This window comes from Prunus avium, chromosome 8 (genome assembly GCF_965620075.1).
Source record: "Prunus avium chromosome 8, drPruAviu1.hap1.1, whole genome shotgun sequence".
Lineage (NCBI taxonomy): Eukaryota > Viridiplantae > Streptophyta > Magnoliopsida > Rosales > Rosaceae > Prunus > Prunus avium.
Window position 1 is genome coordinate 2,436,167 of NC_142291.1, and position 16,603 is coordinate 2,452,769.

Sequence of the window (16,603 nt, forward strand, 5' to 3'; positions counted from 1 at the left end):
ATAATAATTTTAACTTCTCAAAGAATTGGAAGGGTTGATCGGTGAGTTCTGAAGAGAGAGTCATAAGAGCAACTGAGGAGTTTTACATTTGTGCTTAGAAGTCATTTTATAAAGGGGTAAATTTGTCTTTAAATATTTTGAAGATAAAATAGGTGGGGAAATAGAATAGAGGGGTGGAAATAGCAGCACTCTATTTAAAATGTTCTTGGACTTTTTTAACCACGTGGAGTGCTGTAAACTAAGCCACTCTTCTATATTATTAGTAGTCAATCTGAAATTACAAACACAATTAACACAAAAGAGAGTACAAACACACAGAACATTAAAGATCCCATGGCTCAAATCTTAGAAACTAATCATCGAGATATAGAGCAGCTGCCAATTGCTGAAGACAGATGCAAACTCGAATATTATTACACGCAAATTAAAACACACAAAACATATATATCAACTGCAAGTTATGATCATCAACTTGGGTATTATTTGATTTTTTTGTTCAAGGCAAACAAGAAGCCGATTCAAATCAGTCGTGGGCTACGCAGGTGGTTAACAAGTTATTCCAACCCCAAACCGGGTAGAATCTTCAAGTCCTGGACTTGTTTCTGAAAAATATTTAAAAAGACAAAAGTATTGTAATTAACAAACAGAACTTCAATGTATAATTCATATATGTGGCTCAGGACTCTTAACTTGGGATGATTTAAATGACTTTACAGCCAGCCAAGGGCAATCCAAATAATTGAAGTTTAGGAAAGTCAGTGCAACGATAGAAGATACTTACGTATATCTGTTACATCTCTCGTCGACGAGTAGCATCCTTGCATGATTCACACCTCCTTCTCGTATGGACTCTGCAAATTTCTTTGAAACACATTCAAATGTGTATCCTTTTAGTTTAGTAAGGTGCTCAATACCCTGTGGCAATGTCTCTAATCCCAAGAACCTATAAATGCCGAAGAACTCCAGATTTGGCATCACCCCTTTCTCTATAGTCATCTTATTTAATAATGAGAGATCCCTCAAATTCAAATACCTAAGCTTCACAAAGCCTCTACTGAAACACAACTCTTTTCCAACATAGGAATCTCTAAGGTGAAGCGAAAGTAGAGAGGGCAATGCTTCAATATGAGGTAGTAAATCTTCTTCAAGTTTAGACCCACACAGATGCAAATATGTGAGACATTGGAGTGAACAAAACCAATGTGGTACTTTTTCCAGTTTGCCTTTCAAGACAAGTCCATCAAGGTAGGATGACGGTGAAGACAATGCATCAACTCGAAGAAATTCCTCTCCATCTGCTACCGATAAATACAAGTGGGAAAGGACCTTCATCTCTTGAATTGAGGCACATAGGTCCTTCTCGTCACTTACCTTGACATTTGTAATGCCAAGGATCGTAAGCTGGGTCATATTTCCAATAAGTCTAATAATATTTCCTTCTGATTCAATAAATAATAAAGACTGCAATTTCTTCATCTTACTAATACTTGATGGTAATTTTACCCCAACGTACTTTGAACCAATTTTGGAATGGCCCATAAAGAGATGGCGCAGGTTTAGCAACTTGGAAATCCCTATTGGAAGTGCCTCTATATCTGTGCACAAGAGGTCCAAGGTCTGAAGGTTGTGGAGCTGGCTTATGGATTCTGGAAGCTCCTTAATTCGAGTGTTTCTCAAATTCAAATATTTTAAATTAAACAAGTACGCTAGTTCATCTGGCAGACGATCAATTGGGACGCCCTCCAAATCTAGAACCCTCAACAATGTAGAGTCAAAAGGCAATTTCTTTGAGAAAGAGAATGAGCATATGCCAGTGGCAAAGACAAGAAAAGAACGAAGCCGTGACATACCTGTGCGTGGTCCAATTTCTCCAATAGTTGTTTGAATTGACAAACGGAGGGCCCCGGTTTCTTCCATTGTTTCACTCCCATCAAGAACGACACAAAACTTTTCTTTTTCTGCTATAGGCAAAGCAATCTCCCGCATAAGATCATGCATCTTACATGCTGGTTGGTCTTCTCGATACCTTTCCTGTAGCATGTTACGAAAAATGAGTTCCATAACGTAGCTGTTTGCAACTTCTTCTAGTGTTACCCCTTTGACATGTTCAACAAATCCTTCAGCGATCCACAATCTATTGAGCCTTCGATTTATGATCACCTCATCTTCTGGGAAAAGGGAACAATATAGAAAGCATTGCTTCAATCTATATGGCAAATCCTTGAAACTAAGCAACAAGATGCTCTTCATAGGTTCTAACAAAGAATTGTTTGTTAGATGCCAATTTAAGCTATTGTAGACATTGCTCCAATCAGTAAGTGACTTCTTAGAAGACATGAGACCACTTAAGGCTACGATTGCAAGAGGCAGACCTTCACACTTTTCCACAAGTTCCCAAGCTAATGGCAGAAGTTCCGGTGAACAAGATTTGTTATGATAACTTGAGAATGCTTTCATGCTGAAGAGCTCCCAAGCATCTCTCCTTTCCAGCGGTTGAATCTTGTGAACATGGCTTTCAACTCCAAAAGAATACGATCCTATGTCCTCTCTTCGAGTTGTAAGCATGACTCGACTTCCAAGTTGTTTATCTGGAAATGAAAGCCTTATTCTTTCCCAAAGAAGGATATCCCACACGTCATCCAATACAACAAGGTACCTTTTAGTCTCCAAGTAGTTAACCAAAATCTCAACCAATTCGATATAGCACATGGCATTCATGTCTGCAGAGACCTCTTCCCTCCTTGCTTTGTGGAATTCTTTGATCAATCTTCTAAGTAAGTCTTCAATCACGTAAGATTGAGAAACAGTAATCCAGGCGTAACATTCGAAATGTTTCTTGACTACCTCGTTGGTGAAAGTCCTTGCAACTAGAGTTGTCTTCCCTGATCCTCCCATCCCGACCACGGAGACAACAGTTTGGTGTTGCTCTTTGTTCATCAGCCATCCCATCAACATTTTCTTATCGCCTTCAATCCCGACGATTTCATTCTCCTTATGGTAAAGAGAAGATTCCGCTTGGTTCTGCACCCATCTGCGAATATCCTCAGAAGTACTTTTTCCTTCTACGGCTGCACCACCACGATATCTCCGAGTTCTCTCTGGAATTGCTTTAATGTCCACGGCGATTCTCTGTATCTTTATGGCTATTTGACGCTTATACCAAAGGTTCTTTGGAAAGTGAATGGTTTTGCGGAGCCACCTTGCAAATCGACCGCCCTGTTGCTGCTCGTACAAGTGATACATGAATTCATCAATGATGTTTTCAACATCATTGGCCAAGTCTCGAACGCTTGTGACCCATGCTTTCTTTACTTCTGTCTGTGCTTTCTTGTCGCCATCAGCATCCTCTAAGAAGGATTTCATGATTATCAACTCATGCTTAATGTCATTAACTTTATGACGAACACCCGCTATGGAGGCTGCTTCGCTCTCGAGAATGGATACAAATTTACCAATGAAGAGGTCTGCTGCAACTAACTCCATAATGGCCTTATTTTTGTATATGCTTAATCAAAAGAACATATCTGGGGAGCAATCACTCTGTTAAAAAGTGCTCATTTATCAATGTACACAATTCTAGGAAAATTAAAAGTAAAATATTGATGAGGGATGTCGGCTTGGGGTAGGAAATATCCCAAGTTGCTGCGATATTGACAAGAAAGCATTTGGTAGTGCAAGCCACAACACGTGGCTAAGAATGGAGGAGACATCCAAGTTGCTGCGACAAGACGGCAACAAAATTCTATACATAGACTTGACCTCTCCTACTGCGTAATCAAGCACAAAGTGTGAAGCCAAGAGCTAAACCACTAGAAGGCAACATAACCTACAGTCCTATCTAACCAAGCCCTGTAATTTTTCTCTCCCTTCTAATAAAATTACTTTTGTTTCTATTTTAAAACCCTCTCAGTTCTTCTAACTCTAAACTCTTGGCCTAAATACTAACCCAAACACTTTATAACCCCTTCACACAATCTAACACAATCATATGCATATTCGAAAATGCATTTCAGTAACACAAAATTTAGTGAAAGATTTACTACTAAATGATTGGTTTGAGTGAAGATTAAAATACATGGTTTGAGGAGAAGGTTGAACAACAATAAAGTTCCATTGTGTGGTGGGTTGGGCTCAGATGCACGAGAGAGAGAGAGAGACATTATCAATTATTGCTTAGAAAACGTTGTTAAGCATGACCAATGTGAATGAATGCCATATGAAGAGAAATTGAGTGACAGGACACGTGGCAGTTTTTGAGTGGCAACATTACCAGCTCTGTATCACTATAATTTCTCCTCTTGACTAGTCAATCACACAATTTCTAAATTAATGTAATATTAGTGATGAGTACTCCATATAATGTGATGTATAGGTCCACTTCCTAACCTAACATATAAAAAGTCGTCGTTAAAAGTCTTATACATTATGGCGTGTCTTTGACGTTTTCGTTCATGTCATGTTGTTCAAACTCATTTGACAATGCTCCAAGAACGCGGTAGTAATTACCAGGAAGGAGGCCAACATGAGAGCAGTGGAGGAGCCACAGTGGGGTCAGTGGGGTCGCACGACCTCTTAGAAGCCATGGAAATAGGCTTAGAGGTCCCTTGGAGCTGGGGGAGAGACCCCCTGGAGTTGCAGACCAGGTGCTCGACGTTTTTCCTGAGGAAGAAAGGAGCTGCGAGGAAGAAGAAGCACTGCTGTTTTTTTTTTAAAACATCCTGGGCAAAACAAAACTACATTGTTTTGACCCAGGAATTTTCTTTAAAATGGCCTGGCCCAGCAATTCCCCACAAAGTCCAAACCCACCCAATACCTCCATCCCATTGCTTTCAATCATAAAACTTTACCAAATCCTGAAAAATATTGGCCAACGTTTAACATACACCTCTGCCCAACAACCCTTCGTATTTCCCATTTCATTGGGTCGTCTTGTCCACTCTCTGGAGTGGAGAGTGGGCTTTCATGAGACAAAGATTTATGAAAAACATAAAAATACTAAAATAAATGTAATAAAATACCATGTCTTTGCTCCATTCAACTCAAACACTGAAAATGAACTCCTAAAATCCCCAAATTATATTATTTTCTACCCTAAATTAAATCTCTCTCTCTCTCCCCCCCCCCCCCCCCCAAACCCTCAACATGGCTGAAAATTTTATTCTCTTCCCTCTCCATCTCTGATTTTATAAATTTATTGTTCTTGGTATACTTAAATGTGTTACATTCTTTTGTTTGATGATAATGCCTAATATTTTTATTGGATAATGATTTATTGGAATGGATGAATATTGATGATTTGTGTGTGGATGATTTATTGGATTTGTTGGAATTTAGGGTTTATGATTAATTTTGTGATGGATAACTTATAATAAGATAGGTTTGTTCATTTGTCTTAATAAAATTTGTTTCTTAAAAAAAAAAAAGTTGACTGTTTGGATAATAGAAAATTATATTTTAGTGTTATTTTCACCTTAAAAAAAATTTCGGAACTTTTACACTAAGACCTCTTAGGGTAACAATTCTGGATCTGCCACTGCATGAGAGGGAGAGAGCGAGAGACCCAATGTGTATTGCCTTGAAGAAAACGGAATACAAAACTCACTTTCTTATTCTTTGACAATCCCTTAATTATGAGCTTTGAAGATTAGATTTTCACACTAAAGTATCATTTTTTTTTTACAAAAGGTTACATACACTACTGTTGTAAGTCTTTGAGTGGAGCCCACCAATGAAGACTTTGGAGATGCTTTGTTTGCCAATTCCTTCCCTGCACATTCACTTGTGGGACTGCACATCCATAGGAAGCTATCAACTTTGCCTATAAAAAGGCTTCATCCTTCCGTTGCATGTTGTACCAACAAAAAGATGAAAGAGAGCCTGGCAGAAAGGAAGGAAAGAAGAAAAGGAAGAAAAAGGAGAGGGAGATGAGAGAAAAGAGAGCATAGTGAAAATTAGTGAGCTAGTGAGTGATCACATATATAGCATATCCAATTACAACATTATGTCAAGGGATACTAGTAAGTAACTTTGAAACTTACCCTAAAAGGACTACTCATATGATGAATTTGATTTCATCTGAAGATCTTGTGCTTCTAGAAAACTAGGCAGTAGTAGGTTGTGCTGAATTACATAGGTGGTCTGCGAGAAATCCAAGTAAGATTCTCACTTCAAAACTAAATCCATAATGTGACAATGTGACCGTGGATAATGAATTACCTTATGCCTTCCACTAGAGGCTTCAAGGCTCTTGAGATTTCCCCTAACAACTGCTCACTTAGAATTTCAATCGATCTACAAAGAGTAAAAACAATGTCCACAAGTGGCAGCTGACCTGTCATAAGTCAACCAAATCAGATGAGCATTATACCAATTTGATCAAATTTTGACTGCTATCTAACTATGAAGATGAAGTACAGAGACATGCATACACATACAAGTAAAAATACAAGAAACATCGCAGCACATGTATTAATTTTTTATATTTTATGTAGCCCAGGGATCAAATTAAAAAATTGGTTTTGAAAATCCTACTTAATTCTTAGAAGAAGATCATCTTCTCTGTTTCTGAAGTCACACAAAAAGGAAAGAACCGGATTTAGTAAAAGACTCAGAGAGCAAGATATAAGCATCTCAAATGACCAACACTCAAGGCTTGGATTGCTAGACAGATAATTATTCTAGTTTGTACACTTTGCCTTTCTCTCCCTCCCTCTCTCTCTAAAGAACAACATACATGTACATAATTATAAGGAATAGCCAATCGAATGGAGAATCTGAAATCCTGAACACAGTATCAGTTTAAGTAATACCGAAAGGCATGGCTCATTCTTGACTTTTTAGGTAGCCAAAGACAGAAAGCATATTGTCTATAATTGCCTCAACCACACACAAAAGGAGTAAAACTCATTGGGGCTGAAATATGTTGAAGGAAAAAAGAAAGAAAGTAAAACAAGAAAGCCGGACCGTAAAATGCATGTTTGAATTGTAATGCTAGTGCATGTGTTTCCTTTCTTTTTTTATTTTTCTTTTTTTGGATTTTGTATGTTATATTTATTTTTAAATTTATTTATTTATTATATCTATATAATATTAATGGTTCTATTTTACACAATCTTTTGTATGTTACTCCAAATATTGTTTCCTAGAGCCTTTTTTTTTTACTTTTGCTAACCCATGAGTAACCAATTAACATGACAGCCTATCAACATATTACAATCTTAAGAAAAAAGAGAAAATGCTACATCATCATCACCTTATATATAACGATTAAACGAAAGGAAAACTAAAACAAGAAATCAAGGAACAATAGGAAGAAATATACGCATCCTTAATTCTTGATATTTTGGGGATCATATCAATTAACATTTTAGTCTCTACTGAATCACTTCCAAAGCTAAAATCCGAAAAAAGATAAATAAATCGAAGCCGTATTTAAAGAGAAGCATGAATAGAAGAAAAGTATGTCATACTATGTAGCAGTAGGTTAGATTTGTTAGACAATAACCTTACCATAAGGAAGTGTAGGGGTCTTTTTCTTCCGGCAGCAAGTGGGCTGGGCTGATGAAGTTGTCCCCTTCGTCTGAGTTCGAAAATTAAGCCCCAAAATGCTTCGAAAGGGCAGCAAAGCCTTAGGAAGTATTTTGGTTATCTTCTCCAACAAAAATAGCAACAACTTACAGATAATTTCTTCACATTTACAGATAAACTTTTGGGCTTGGCATGAGAGGCATGTGGCATGAGAGCAAAATTATCATGGGTTTAGCACTTTAGGAGAGAGAACGTGGGTTCCTATGAAGGTCAGAGGTTCTAATGGAAGAGAGGAGAGGTTCTAAGGAAGCTTGGTGAAGAATTTTGGGTGATTTTCGCAGCTTCCGGCAGCTTGGAGGAGACTCTGTGTTGCATTCCTAAAAGGACACAAATTAATGTGCAAACAACCAATTAAAAATACCCGCAAGTGCACGAATCTAATGAAATATAGATTATGTAAGTACGGGGTCGATCCCACAAAGAACTTGTCGGCTTCCTATAAGTTCTAATTTGAGTACGTAAAGAACACTAATTTAACACACCACAAATGCACAAATGCAAATTGGAAACTAAAAATGAGTAAAGAAATGTAAAAGAAATGAAACAACACAAGAAACCAAAGAAAAACAGAAACAACACTTTCTATCACCCTTTTATCACTTATTTATCACATGTGAACAGTGCCGTGAACAGTGAAAATGAACAGTGCGACCGGTCGTGAACAGTGACGATCGGTCGTTTTTGGACAGATTCATGTGAGACCGGTCGCCTGAACAGTAACGATCGGTCGTTTTTGGGCAGATTCGTTTCTCTGTTTTTCCAGTTTCGACCTCTGTCCAGTGTTTTGCCTATAACTTTCCAAACTTTTATCCAAATTTCACGTTCTTTATACGGTTGGATTCAGCACACAAAAACGAAGAACACAACGAGAACCAAATTTCAAAAACAGTTACGGAAATAAATAGAAATCAAATAAGAAAACACACAATGTTTCAAACACACACACAACACAATTTTGGGGGGGGGGGGTTTGGTTTGGTTCAAGTGACCTATTTCTATTGCATGAAAGTAAATGGACTTTGAATTTAAATGAGAATGGTAGAGATGAATTATCAAAATGTGAAAGTACCAAGTAACAAACACTAGGGTTTCGGAATCCGCCCTAAACAATTCTACCCAAGTTCATGAATACTCAAGTGATGAACTCTAAACGTGTTGTTGAAGATGTTCGCAATCAAGACCAGTACGAGTGGCTCAAGACGCATTGATTCTCTCTAATGTACGTAAAGTGCAGTACGAGTGCTACAATACTTGTGCCTTCCCTATAATCGAATCTAGGTGTGCTTAGTACTTTGATTCAATTACAAGAAAAACCCATTAAGTTCAAAGAGAATATGAACATCACAAGAATCCTAATAGCATGGTGTTTACATTAGGTATTCAAGAAACCAATTCACATGGATGATTCTTACTTCATCCATTTATTGCTTAGGATAACATGAAGATACACATAATCCCAACAATCTCAAGAAGCATGCTTTCAAAGATGGCCAACCAAGGAAAAACACACATCAAGGATAGATTAATTTGGTGAATTAGAATTCATCAACAATATCTAGAAATTCATACACTCAAGCATCAAAACAATAAGGTAATCATGTTTAGGGCTTCAACCTAAGCCCTAGCTATGGAGTTTAGTTACTCATACTTATTCCAAATACAAACTCAAAATAAAATTAGAAAGAGTTTACAGATTTTGAGAAAATGGTGAAAGCTTCAAGGTCATCAATGGTGGAAGCTTTCTTCTCCACTTTGCTTGGCTGCACCTTGGCTTTCTCCTAGCTCCAAACTCCATCTCCAGCTCCAAAATCTCTGCAAATTGTGGAATAATGGAAATTGAATTCATTCCCCCCGTTCAAAACCTCTCTAACTTCAGATTGCACTCAACTTTCAATTGCCCATCAATTTCCAGCTCACACTTTGAATATAAAAGTCATTCTTTCCTCCAAAGCCTTCACCCATTGTCCTCTTGCCATGATGAAGCTTTGTCCTTGAAAAATGCTCTTTGCCTCAGAAAATATCTCTTTTACTAAGGTAAATTCTTGTTACCAAGTGTTATGGTAACAAGAAGAATCAAGTGACACATTGGAGGTAAAAGCTGGACTACTTCGGATTTCCAGAGCTGTGGTAACATGCTGGATTGGTTGGATAGGCAATACTTGTCCAATGGAGCTCAAATTTGGATATGTTGTAGTTAACATCCATTGGAACAAGTTTCATGAAGATCTTCACCTCATCCGAGCACCAGAGCATGTTGATCCCAGGCCAAGAAGTTGACCTACGAAAATGAACAAAAACAGAATTTAAAACCAATAATGCCCTTTTACCTCATTTTCATTCTAACCAAGGTGAAATCTAAGAAAACACAAAAAGGAAGTAAAAAGCTATAAAATGTCAAGAACTAACTCAAAATAATGGGTGAATAACATGAAAAATCATGTGTAAAAATGAACCGAACACTCTGCCAAAGCTTTTGTCAATCTGTCAGAACAGGGGAAGCAAAGGAAGATGGGGGGAGAATAGCACGAAAATTACTGGGTTTGCAAGTGAGAGAGAAAGCTTGCTCTCTAAAGGCTGTGGGTTGTGTTTGTTGGGCAGGAGAGGCCCCATTTTATAGCTGCGGGAAACTATCCTTTCCCAAGAAACCCTAATGGTTTCTTTCCAATTTGGCCAAGCTTTTCCTTCCTTTCTCCTCTCCTCCCTTGACTTTCCTATCTCAGTGAAATTGGCTCTATCTATTTGCACGAAATTAGGGATTTTGGGAGCTCAAGGCCTCCCTTTCCCCCAGCAGCTTCAGTGGGAGACTCCCACTTTCAGCTATTTTTCTTCTTCTTTCATTCCTCCTTCCATGGCTAGATCTGATGAGGGAAAGGAAGTGGATATATGATCGGTTCATAATTGTATATCATTTTGTACCCTTCTAGCTTATGATTTGGTTATGTTTTTGAGTTAAACTTGTGCTTTTAATCCTTTTTGTGTTTATCTTTCAGCTTTAGGTAACAATGATGGCTTTGGATAGGAAATGATGCAATCCATGCATGTTAAAGCCTGATTTGGATAAAGGGAAGAAGTGCTTAAAGACAAACTCATTTTGGCTACAGCCCCCTGCCAGTCCAGTTTCGTAGGTCATATTGCAAGCTTTGTTTCAGCAATCTACATAGCTCGGATGAGGCAATATTCTTCATGACAGTTGTTCCAATGGGTGTATACTATAACATATCCAAAATTCAGCCCCATTGGATAAATATGGAGTCAGTTACCTAGCAAACACAGAACCATGCTCAGGATGGATTTTGTCAGCGAGCAAAAACGAGTTAGCAATTTGTTTTGGCCTTAACTTCTTCATCCGAGCTTGGAATGGGCCAATACTTGTGTGGTTGGATCAGACACATTCTGAACTTCACAATGGACATCTTAAAATCGTCATTTGCTTAAGAGAAGCCCAATTTGTAAGCCCTTGAAGTTGCTGGTCATGCTGACCTCAGGATGAGCTATTGTTTCTGGTTGGAAGCTTGGTCATGGTGACATGAAGATGAGCTAGGGCTGCTGGTGGGATTTATTGGTGAAGTGCAGCAACCAATTCTGATTTTCTAATACAAGTGCATCAACCAATTCTGATTTTTTATTACAAGTGCATCAACCAATTCAGATTTTATAACACAAGTGTTGTATGCATTAGTCATATTGAATTCAGATTTTCACTTCCCCTAGGCCTATAAATAGAGAAGTTCTCTAAGCTTGTAATCACACCCCAAGGGGGGGAGCTCTCAAACACTTCTCTAGAGCTCCCTTCCCTTCTCTCCCTCAAATTCTCTTAGTTTCTCTTTCTAGTTTTCAATTGTTGTAATGAAATCTTTTGTGCTGAAATTTTCCTTAAGTTTTTCTTAGTTCCACTTTACTTTTCATTATGTAAATTCTTTTCTTTAGTTTCAAGTTGAATTAGTTTCCAAGTTTCAATTATGGTTTTTGTTCTTATTCATTATGCTTATAAGTTAATATGCTAGTTTGAATGATTGATCACCATTTAGGCTTGCATGTTAGCTATCTTGGTTTGAATTAAGAGTATACACCATGCTTTAATTCGAATTGAACTATGAATAGGAAGAGTATGTATGGACATTCGACAACAGGGATTAGATACATGCTTGGTTGTTTAAAATGTTCTTCTATGCTTAATGGGTTCCTAATGCTTAATTTTAGGTTAGACAACAAATGATCAAATTAGGGAATTAGGAACACAAGGTTATGACCACACACCATGGCTTAATCATACTTTAGCTAGAATCAATCCATTAATCTAAATTGAACTTGGGAACTTATTTGCTTGAGTTACTTTCTTATTTTCTTTTTTCCTTCTTTCATGTTCTTTGTTTTTGTTTCTGTTTTGTATAGGGAAAATGAATTGGATCATTCAATCACCAATCCTCATGGGATCGACCTCGCACTTACATACGCTATACTACCGAACGGCTCGTGCACTTGCGAGTATCACAAGTTGAGGATGCAACTGAATCCATTTTGGTGCAGCTGTATCTACGCAACAAGTTTTTGGCGCCGTTGCCGGGGATCGGTAACATTGTTTGATTCTATTTGGCTTTCCTATTTTATTTTATTTTCTTAACTGATCAATTTCAAGTTTTAAAGTTAATGACGTTAATGGACAAGTTGTGTTTGTAGTCCAACAGAAAAGGACAATTGCCCAACAAGCAAGAGAACTGGGTTTAAGTCCCAGCTTACACAACCCATTGGTGCTTGTTGCTTTGAAACATGGAATTGGATGTGTGTTGATTTTCCTTTTCATTTTAGTTTTTATTTCCTAATCCTTTTAATTCTATTTCAAGTTTTCTATGTTTGTTTTAGCAATTTATTATAGCTCAATAATAAATGGAGAGAGATGGCAACTTCAAAGATAGGAAGTGTGGAGTAGTGGGAGAAGTCGCGACCTCCAAATGCATCACGCTCGACCTAATTGCTTCAAGGGGGAGCATTTCAATCCTTTCTCTTCTTTGAATTCTGTTTATTTCCGTAGTTGTTTTTGCCTTTTGGTCCACGCTGAGTTCTTTGTTTTTCTATGCTGAATCCAACCATATAAAGAACGTAAAAGTTGGACTTACGGTTGGAAAGTTATAGCCTAAAAACTGAACAGAGGTCGAAGCTGAAAAACATAGAAACGAATCTGTCCAAATGGTGATAAACGGGTGATAGAAAGTGCTGTTTATTTTTCTTTTTTTCTTTCTTGGTTTGTTTCTTTTAGTACAACAATTTATGTTGTTTGTTTGAATTTGTTTACAGTACTTAGTTCATTTTTGTTTATGGTTTGTTGTTTCATTTTATCTTAATTTGTTTTTATTTCTTATCTTAAAAATTTTTTTTTTAAAAAAAAAAAGATTTTTCATATGAGCCGACTTATGGTAACCCCAGTGAGCACTTCCGTTAATACAGTGTCTAGGAGTTCTTTAGGCGACACCTTCGGTGTCTAAGAAGTTTGGGTTTTAAGCGGGACCATTGTGACCCCTCCAACCTTCCCGGATCCCCTGGCTGTGTTTTCTGAGGCCCTTAACTGGTCATCCGTGAGTTGCTTGTATATTCGTGTGTTTTAAAATTAAGTTTTTTTTATTTTCTTTGTTTTCTTTTCTGTTGAGTCTTTGTTTTTGTTTTGTTTCTGTTTTTGTGTTGTTATGTTAGTTTATTTATTTATTTACGTGGTATGGTTAGTTAGTTTATTTCTGAGTGTTAAAACACATTTTTTTCAAACATTGCATAAAAACCAAAAAAAACAAAAAATAAAAACAAAACAAAAAAATAAAAAACAATAAAAATAAAAAACAACATCATCATCATCTTCTTCATCATCTTCATCATCATCTTCATCATCTTCATCATCTTCATCATCTCCATCATCATCATGGCTTGCCTCTATTTTCTCGCACTTGTAGAATCTGCAGCAGCTCCACATGGTCCTCATTTTTTCTCTGCAGTGCTTCCACGTGCTGATTGGCACAGTAGAGCCGCTTCTGCAAGTCCGCCACCATAGCCTTCAAGGAAGCTATTTCCTCGCTCATCGCGGCACACTCCCTTGTCCTCGCTAGTAATCGCATGCCCAAATTGGTAGCGGAGACCCCGTGGAGCACAGTTAAATTGTGGGACTCCTCTACCGCTGCCTTATCAGACCTCTGTGCCACATGCAGATGATCTGTCGGAGTGAGCTTGCTGCTAATCATGCCTCCTAGCAACACTGCTCTGTTCGACAGTGCCTCAGAAAAGTTCGGTATTGCCTCAGCAAAGTTTGAGGCCGTGCCGTGATGATATGAAGAGTTTGGAAAGACAGTGTTTGGAGGAGCCCTTGTCTGGGCATTCGGTGGTGCAAGTGAGAGCTCAAGGTTGAGATCATCAAGGTGAGTGCATGAGGATGCCATTTGTTTTGCTTCTGAATTTTTTGATGTTTTTCCTTGAGTTTGCAGGAAGAAATGCTGGGTATCATCCGCTTGCAGAGGTGTGGTTTAAATAGACATATGTTGATGAGAGAGAGCCAACACCATTTCGGATTTCCCGGGCATGCTCGACCTAATCGCTTCAAGGGGGAGCACCTTTACTTTTACTTTACTTTTCTTTTTTCCGTGTTTTCTGGTGTTTAATGTTTTTGCCCGTTACTTTCATTTTCTAGAGCTTTGTGTTTTTGCTTTTCCCTTTCGGCTATCATCTTTATCTTATTTTAGTTAGGGAAATGTGTTTTCTTTTCCGTTTGTCGTCTTTGTTTTCTTTTTCTTTTTCCTTTTCTTTCTGCAACCTTACTCTTTTATTTCCGAAACAAAATAACGAAAATACAAAAACAACAAAATAAAATAAAAACAACAATAATGCAGTAGGAAATCATTTCTTCTCGGTGCTTGGTGTCTCGACCATTGGAGCTTTGAGTTTGGCCCTCTGGCTGTCCTCTTCCGGGGCTTCACGCACAGCTTCTTGGGGCTCATCACTTGAGCTCCCAAAGATCGCAATCTTAGCTTGAGCGTAACTACTCTCGCGATCTGCTTGTTTGCGTTTACCAGGTCGGTCTAGGTCTTCCAGCTGTTTTCGCATGTCGCGAGAGTACAACTCTACCATCTTTGATAGGTTTCTATTCTCGTCCCGCAATACTTCTAGCTGGTGTCGATTCACCTCCACTATCCTTGACCTCTCCCTTTTCAAGCTTTTTATAGCAGTCTGACACTCCTCAACCATACTTCGCTCCGCCGCCAACTGACCTTTCAGCACCTCTACCTCATGGGACTTCGCAAGTAGGCGATGACCCAAACTTGCGACTGTTGCCGTACTCTGCACGCTTAGTGCCAGGGCATCACTCACGACCCGGTTGTCATCCCTTGTCCCCAGAACACGTATATCTTTAGGAGTCACTAAATTTCTAGCCACTCCAATGGCAACATCGTTGTCCAGGAGTATTGAGTCAGTTACTGTCACAGGCCCCCGTGCAGAAGCAAAGTAGGGCATCCATACTGGTGCCGCTGCTTGGCCTCGTGTCTGAGTCGGTGGAGCTAGGTTGAGATCCAACGAAAATGGGTAGGATGAGGCCATTTGATTTCTGATTTTTTTTTTTTTTCTTCTTTTCTCTTTTGTGTTTCTGAGTTTGTGGTTTTGTTTTTATCCCCATCTTTTTCCTTCTTATATACATAGTCTTTGACAAACCCTAGCCATTGCAGCGTCTAAGCATTTCTGAATCTCCAACAAATCCTGAGATTCACAACCCCCACAATTCACTCCAACCATCCTCAAACACTCTCAAAATCCCAAACACTCCAACAATCACCAAAACAACTCCAGCAAACCTCTCTTCCATTTCCCTACGAATTTCATCTTCCTTAGCCATCACCACTCACTCAAACTCATCCCAAATCACCTCCATATCCTTCATACATCTTTCTAGAAGTGGGGAAGCTCTTGGAGAAGCATTAGAAGTGGAGAAGCACTTGGAGAAGCCTTGGACACCACAAGAACTTCAGAAAAAGGGTTTTTCTACTCTTATTGTATTCATTATGTTTTCTCATTTCTGTTCAAGTCTCTTTTCCATTATGAGTAGCTAAATCCATAACTAGGGCTTCGATGTAACCTAACATGAATATTCTGGGTTTATAAGTTTGGAGTTTCAAGTTTGATTCATGATTCATGTTCTTATTCATTATGCTTATAAGTTAACATGCTTGTTTGAATGATTGATCACCATTAGAACTTGTTTGTTAACTATCTTGGTTTGAATTAAGAGTATACACCATGCTTTAATTCGAATTGAACTATGAATAGGAAGAGTATGTATGGACATTCGACAACAGGGATTAGATACATACTTGGTTGTTTAAAATGTTCTTCTATGCTTAATGGGTTCCTAATGCTTAATTTTAGGTTAGACAACAAATGATCAAATTAGGGAATTAGGAACACAAAGTTAGGACCAAACACCATGGCCTAATCATACTTTAGCTAGAATCAATCTTTGAATCTGAATTAGACTTGTTACTTGAATCTTTATAACCCAGAATTGAATTGTTATGGTGATTCGAATGCCCTAGTCTCAAAATCTGTTTTCCAACTCTTAAAACCACTCTTTGTTACATTTGTTTACTTGTTTTTGTTTGCAATTTCATTTTGCTTCTTTTGTTCAACAATCACAACCACTCTTGTTTTAAATTCTGTTTTAGACATAACCTCCTACTTTCTTGAATTTGGTAATCTAAGTACATAACTAGTTTTAACTTCTCAGTCTTCGTGGGTACGACCTCGTACTTGTCTTGCTATACTACTAATTGCCCCGTACAATTGCGAGTTAACATAATATTAACAACAATATACATGCTGGTCCAAAGGGTGCTTCTGGCAGCTCGCAGGCTAATACTCCTTGGTTCCTTGAATGTTTCTTGGTTGGAACTTGCTCCCAGCAGCCACTCACATGTAGATTTCCAACGTTCCTTTGTGGTTTTGTCTCCAAACTGAGTGCCAGGGCTTGAGCTGGTTTTATCCTAATTATATT

General features: G+C 38.1%; 1 protein-coding gene across 1 annotated transcript; it reads right to left on the reverse strand.

Moving 5' to 3' along the window:
* Window positions 1-226: 226 nt before the first annotated feature.
* LOC110747411 (disease resistance protein RPM1-like) lies at window positions 227-3,523 on the reverse strand. The gene is made up of 2 exons (XM_088246092.1): window positions 782-3,523; window positions 227-602 (listed from the first exon to the last, which is right to left on the reverse strand). Exons 1-2 carry the CDS (start codon window positions 3,481-3,483, stop codon window positions 584-586), a joined length of 2,721 nt encoding a protein of 906 aa, XP_088102218.1. The 5' UTR covers window positions 3,484-3,523; the 3' UTR covers window positions 227-583.
* Window positions 3,524-16,603: the final 13,080 nt, after the last annotated feature.

Coding starts and splice junctions, on each gene's coding strand:
- LOC110747411 (XM_088246092.1), bottom strand. CDS start 3,483: ATGGAGTTAGTTGCAGCAGACCTCTTCATTGGTAAATTTGTATCCATT.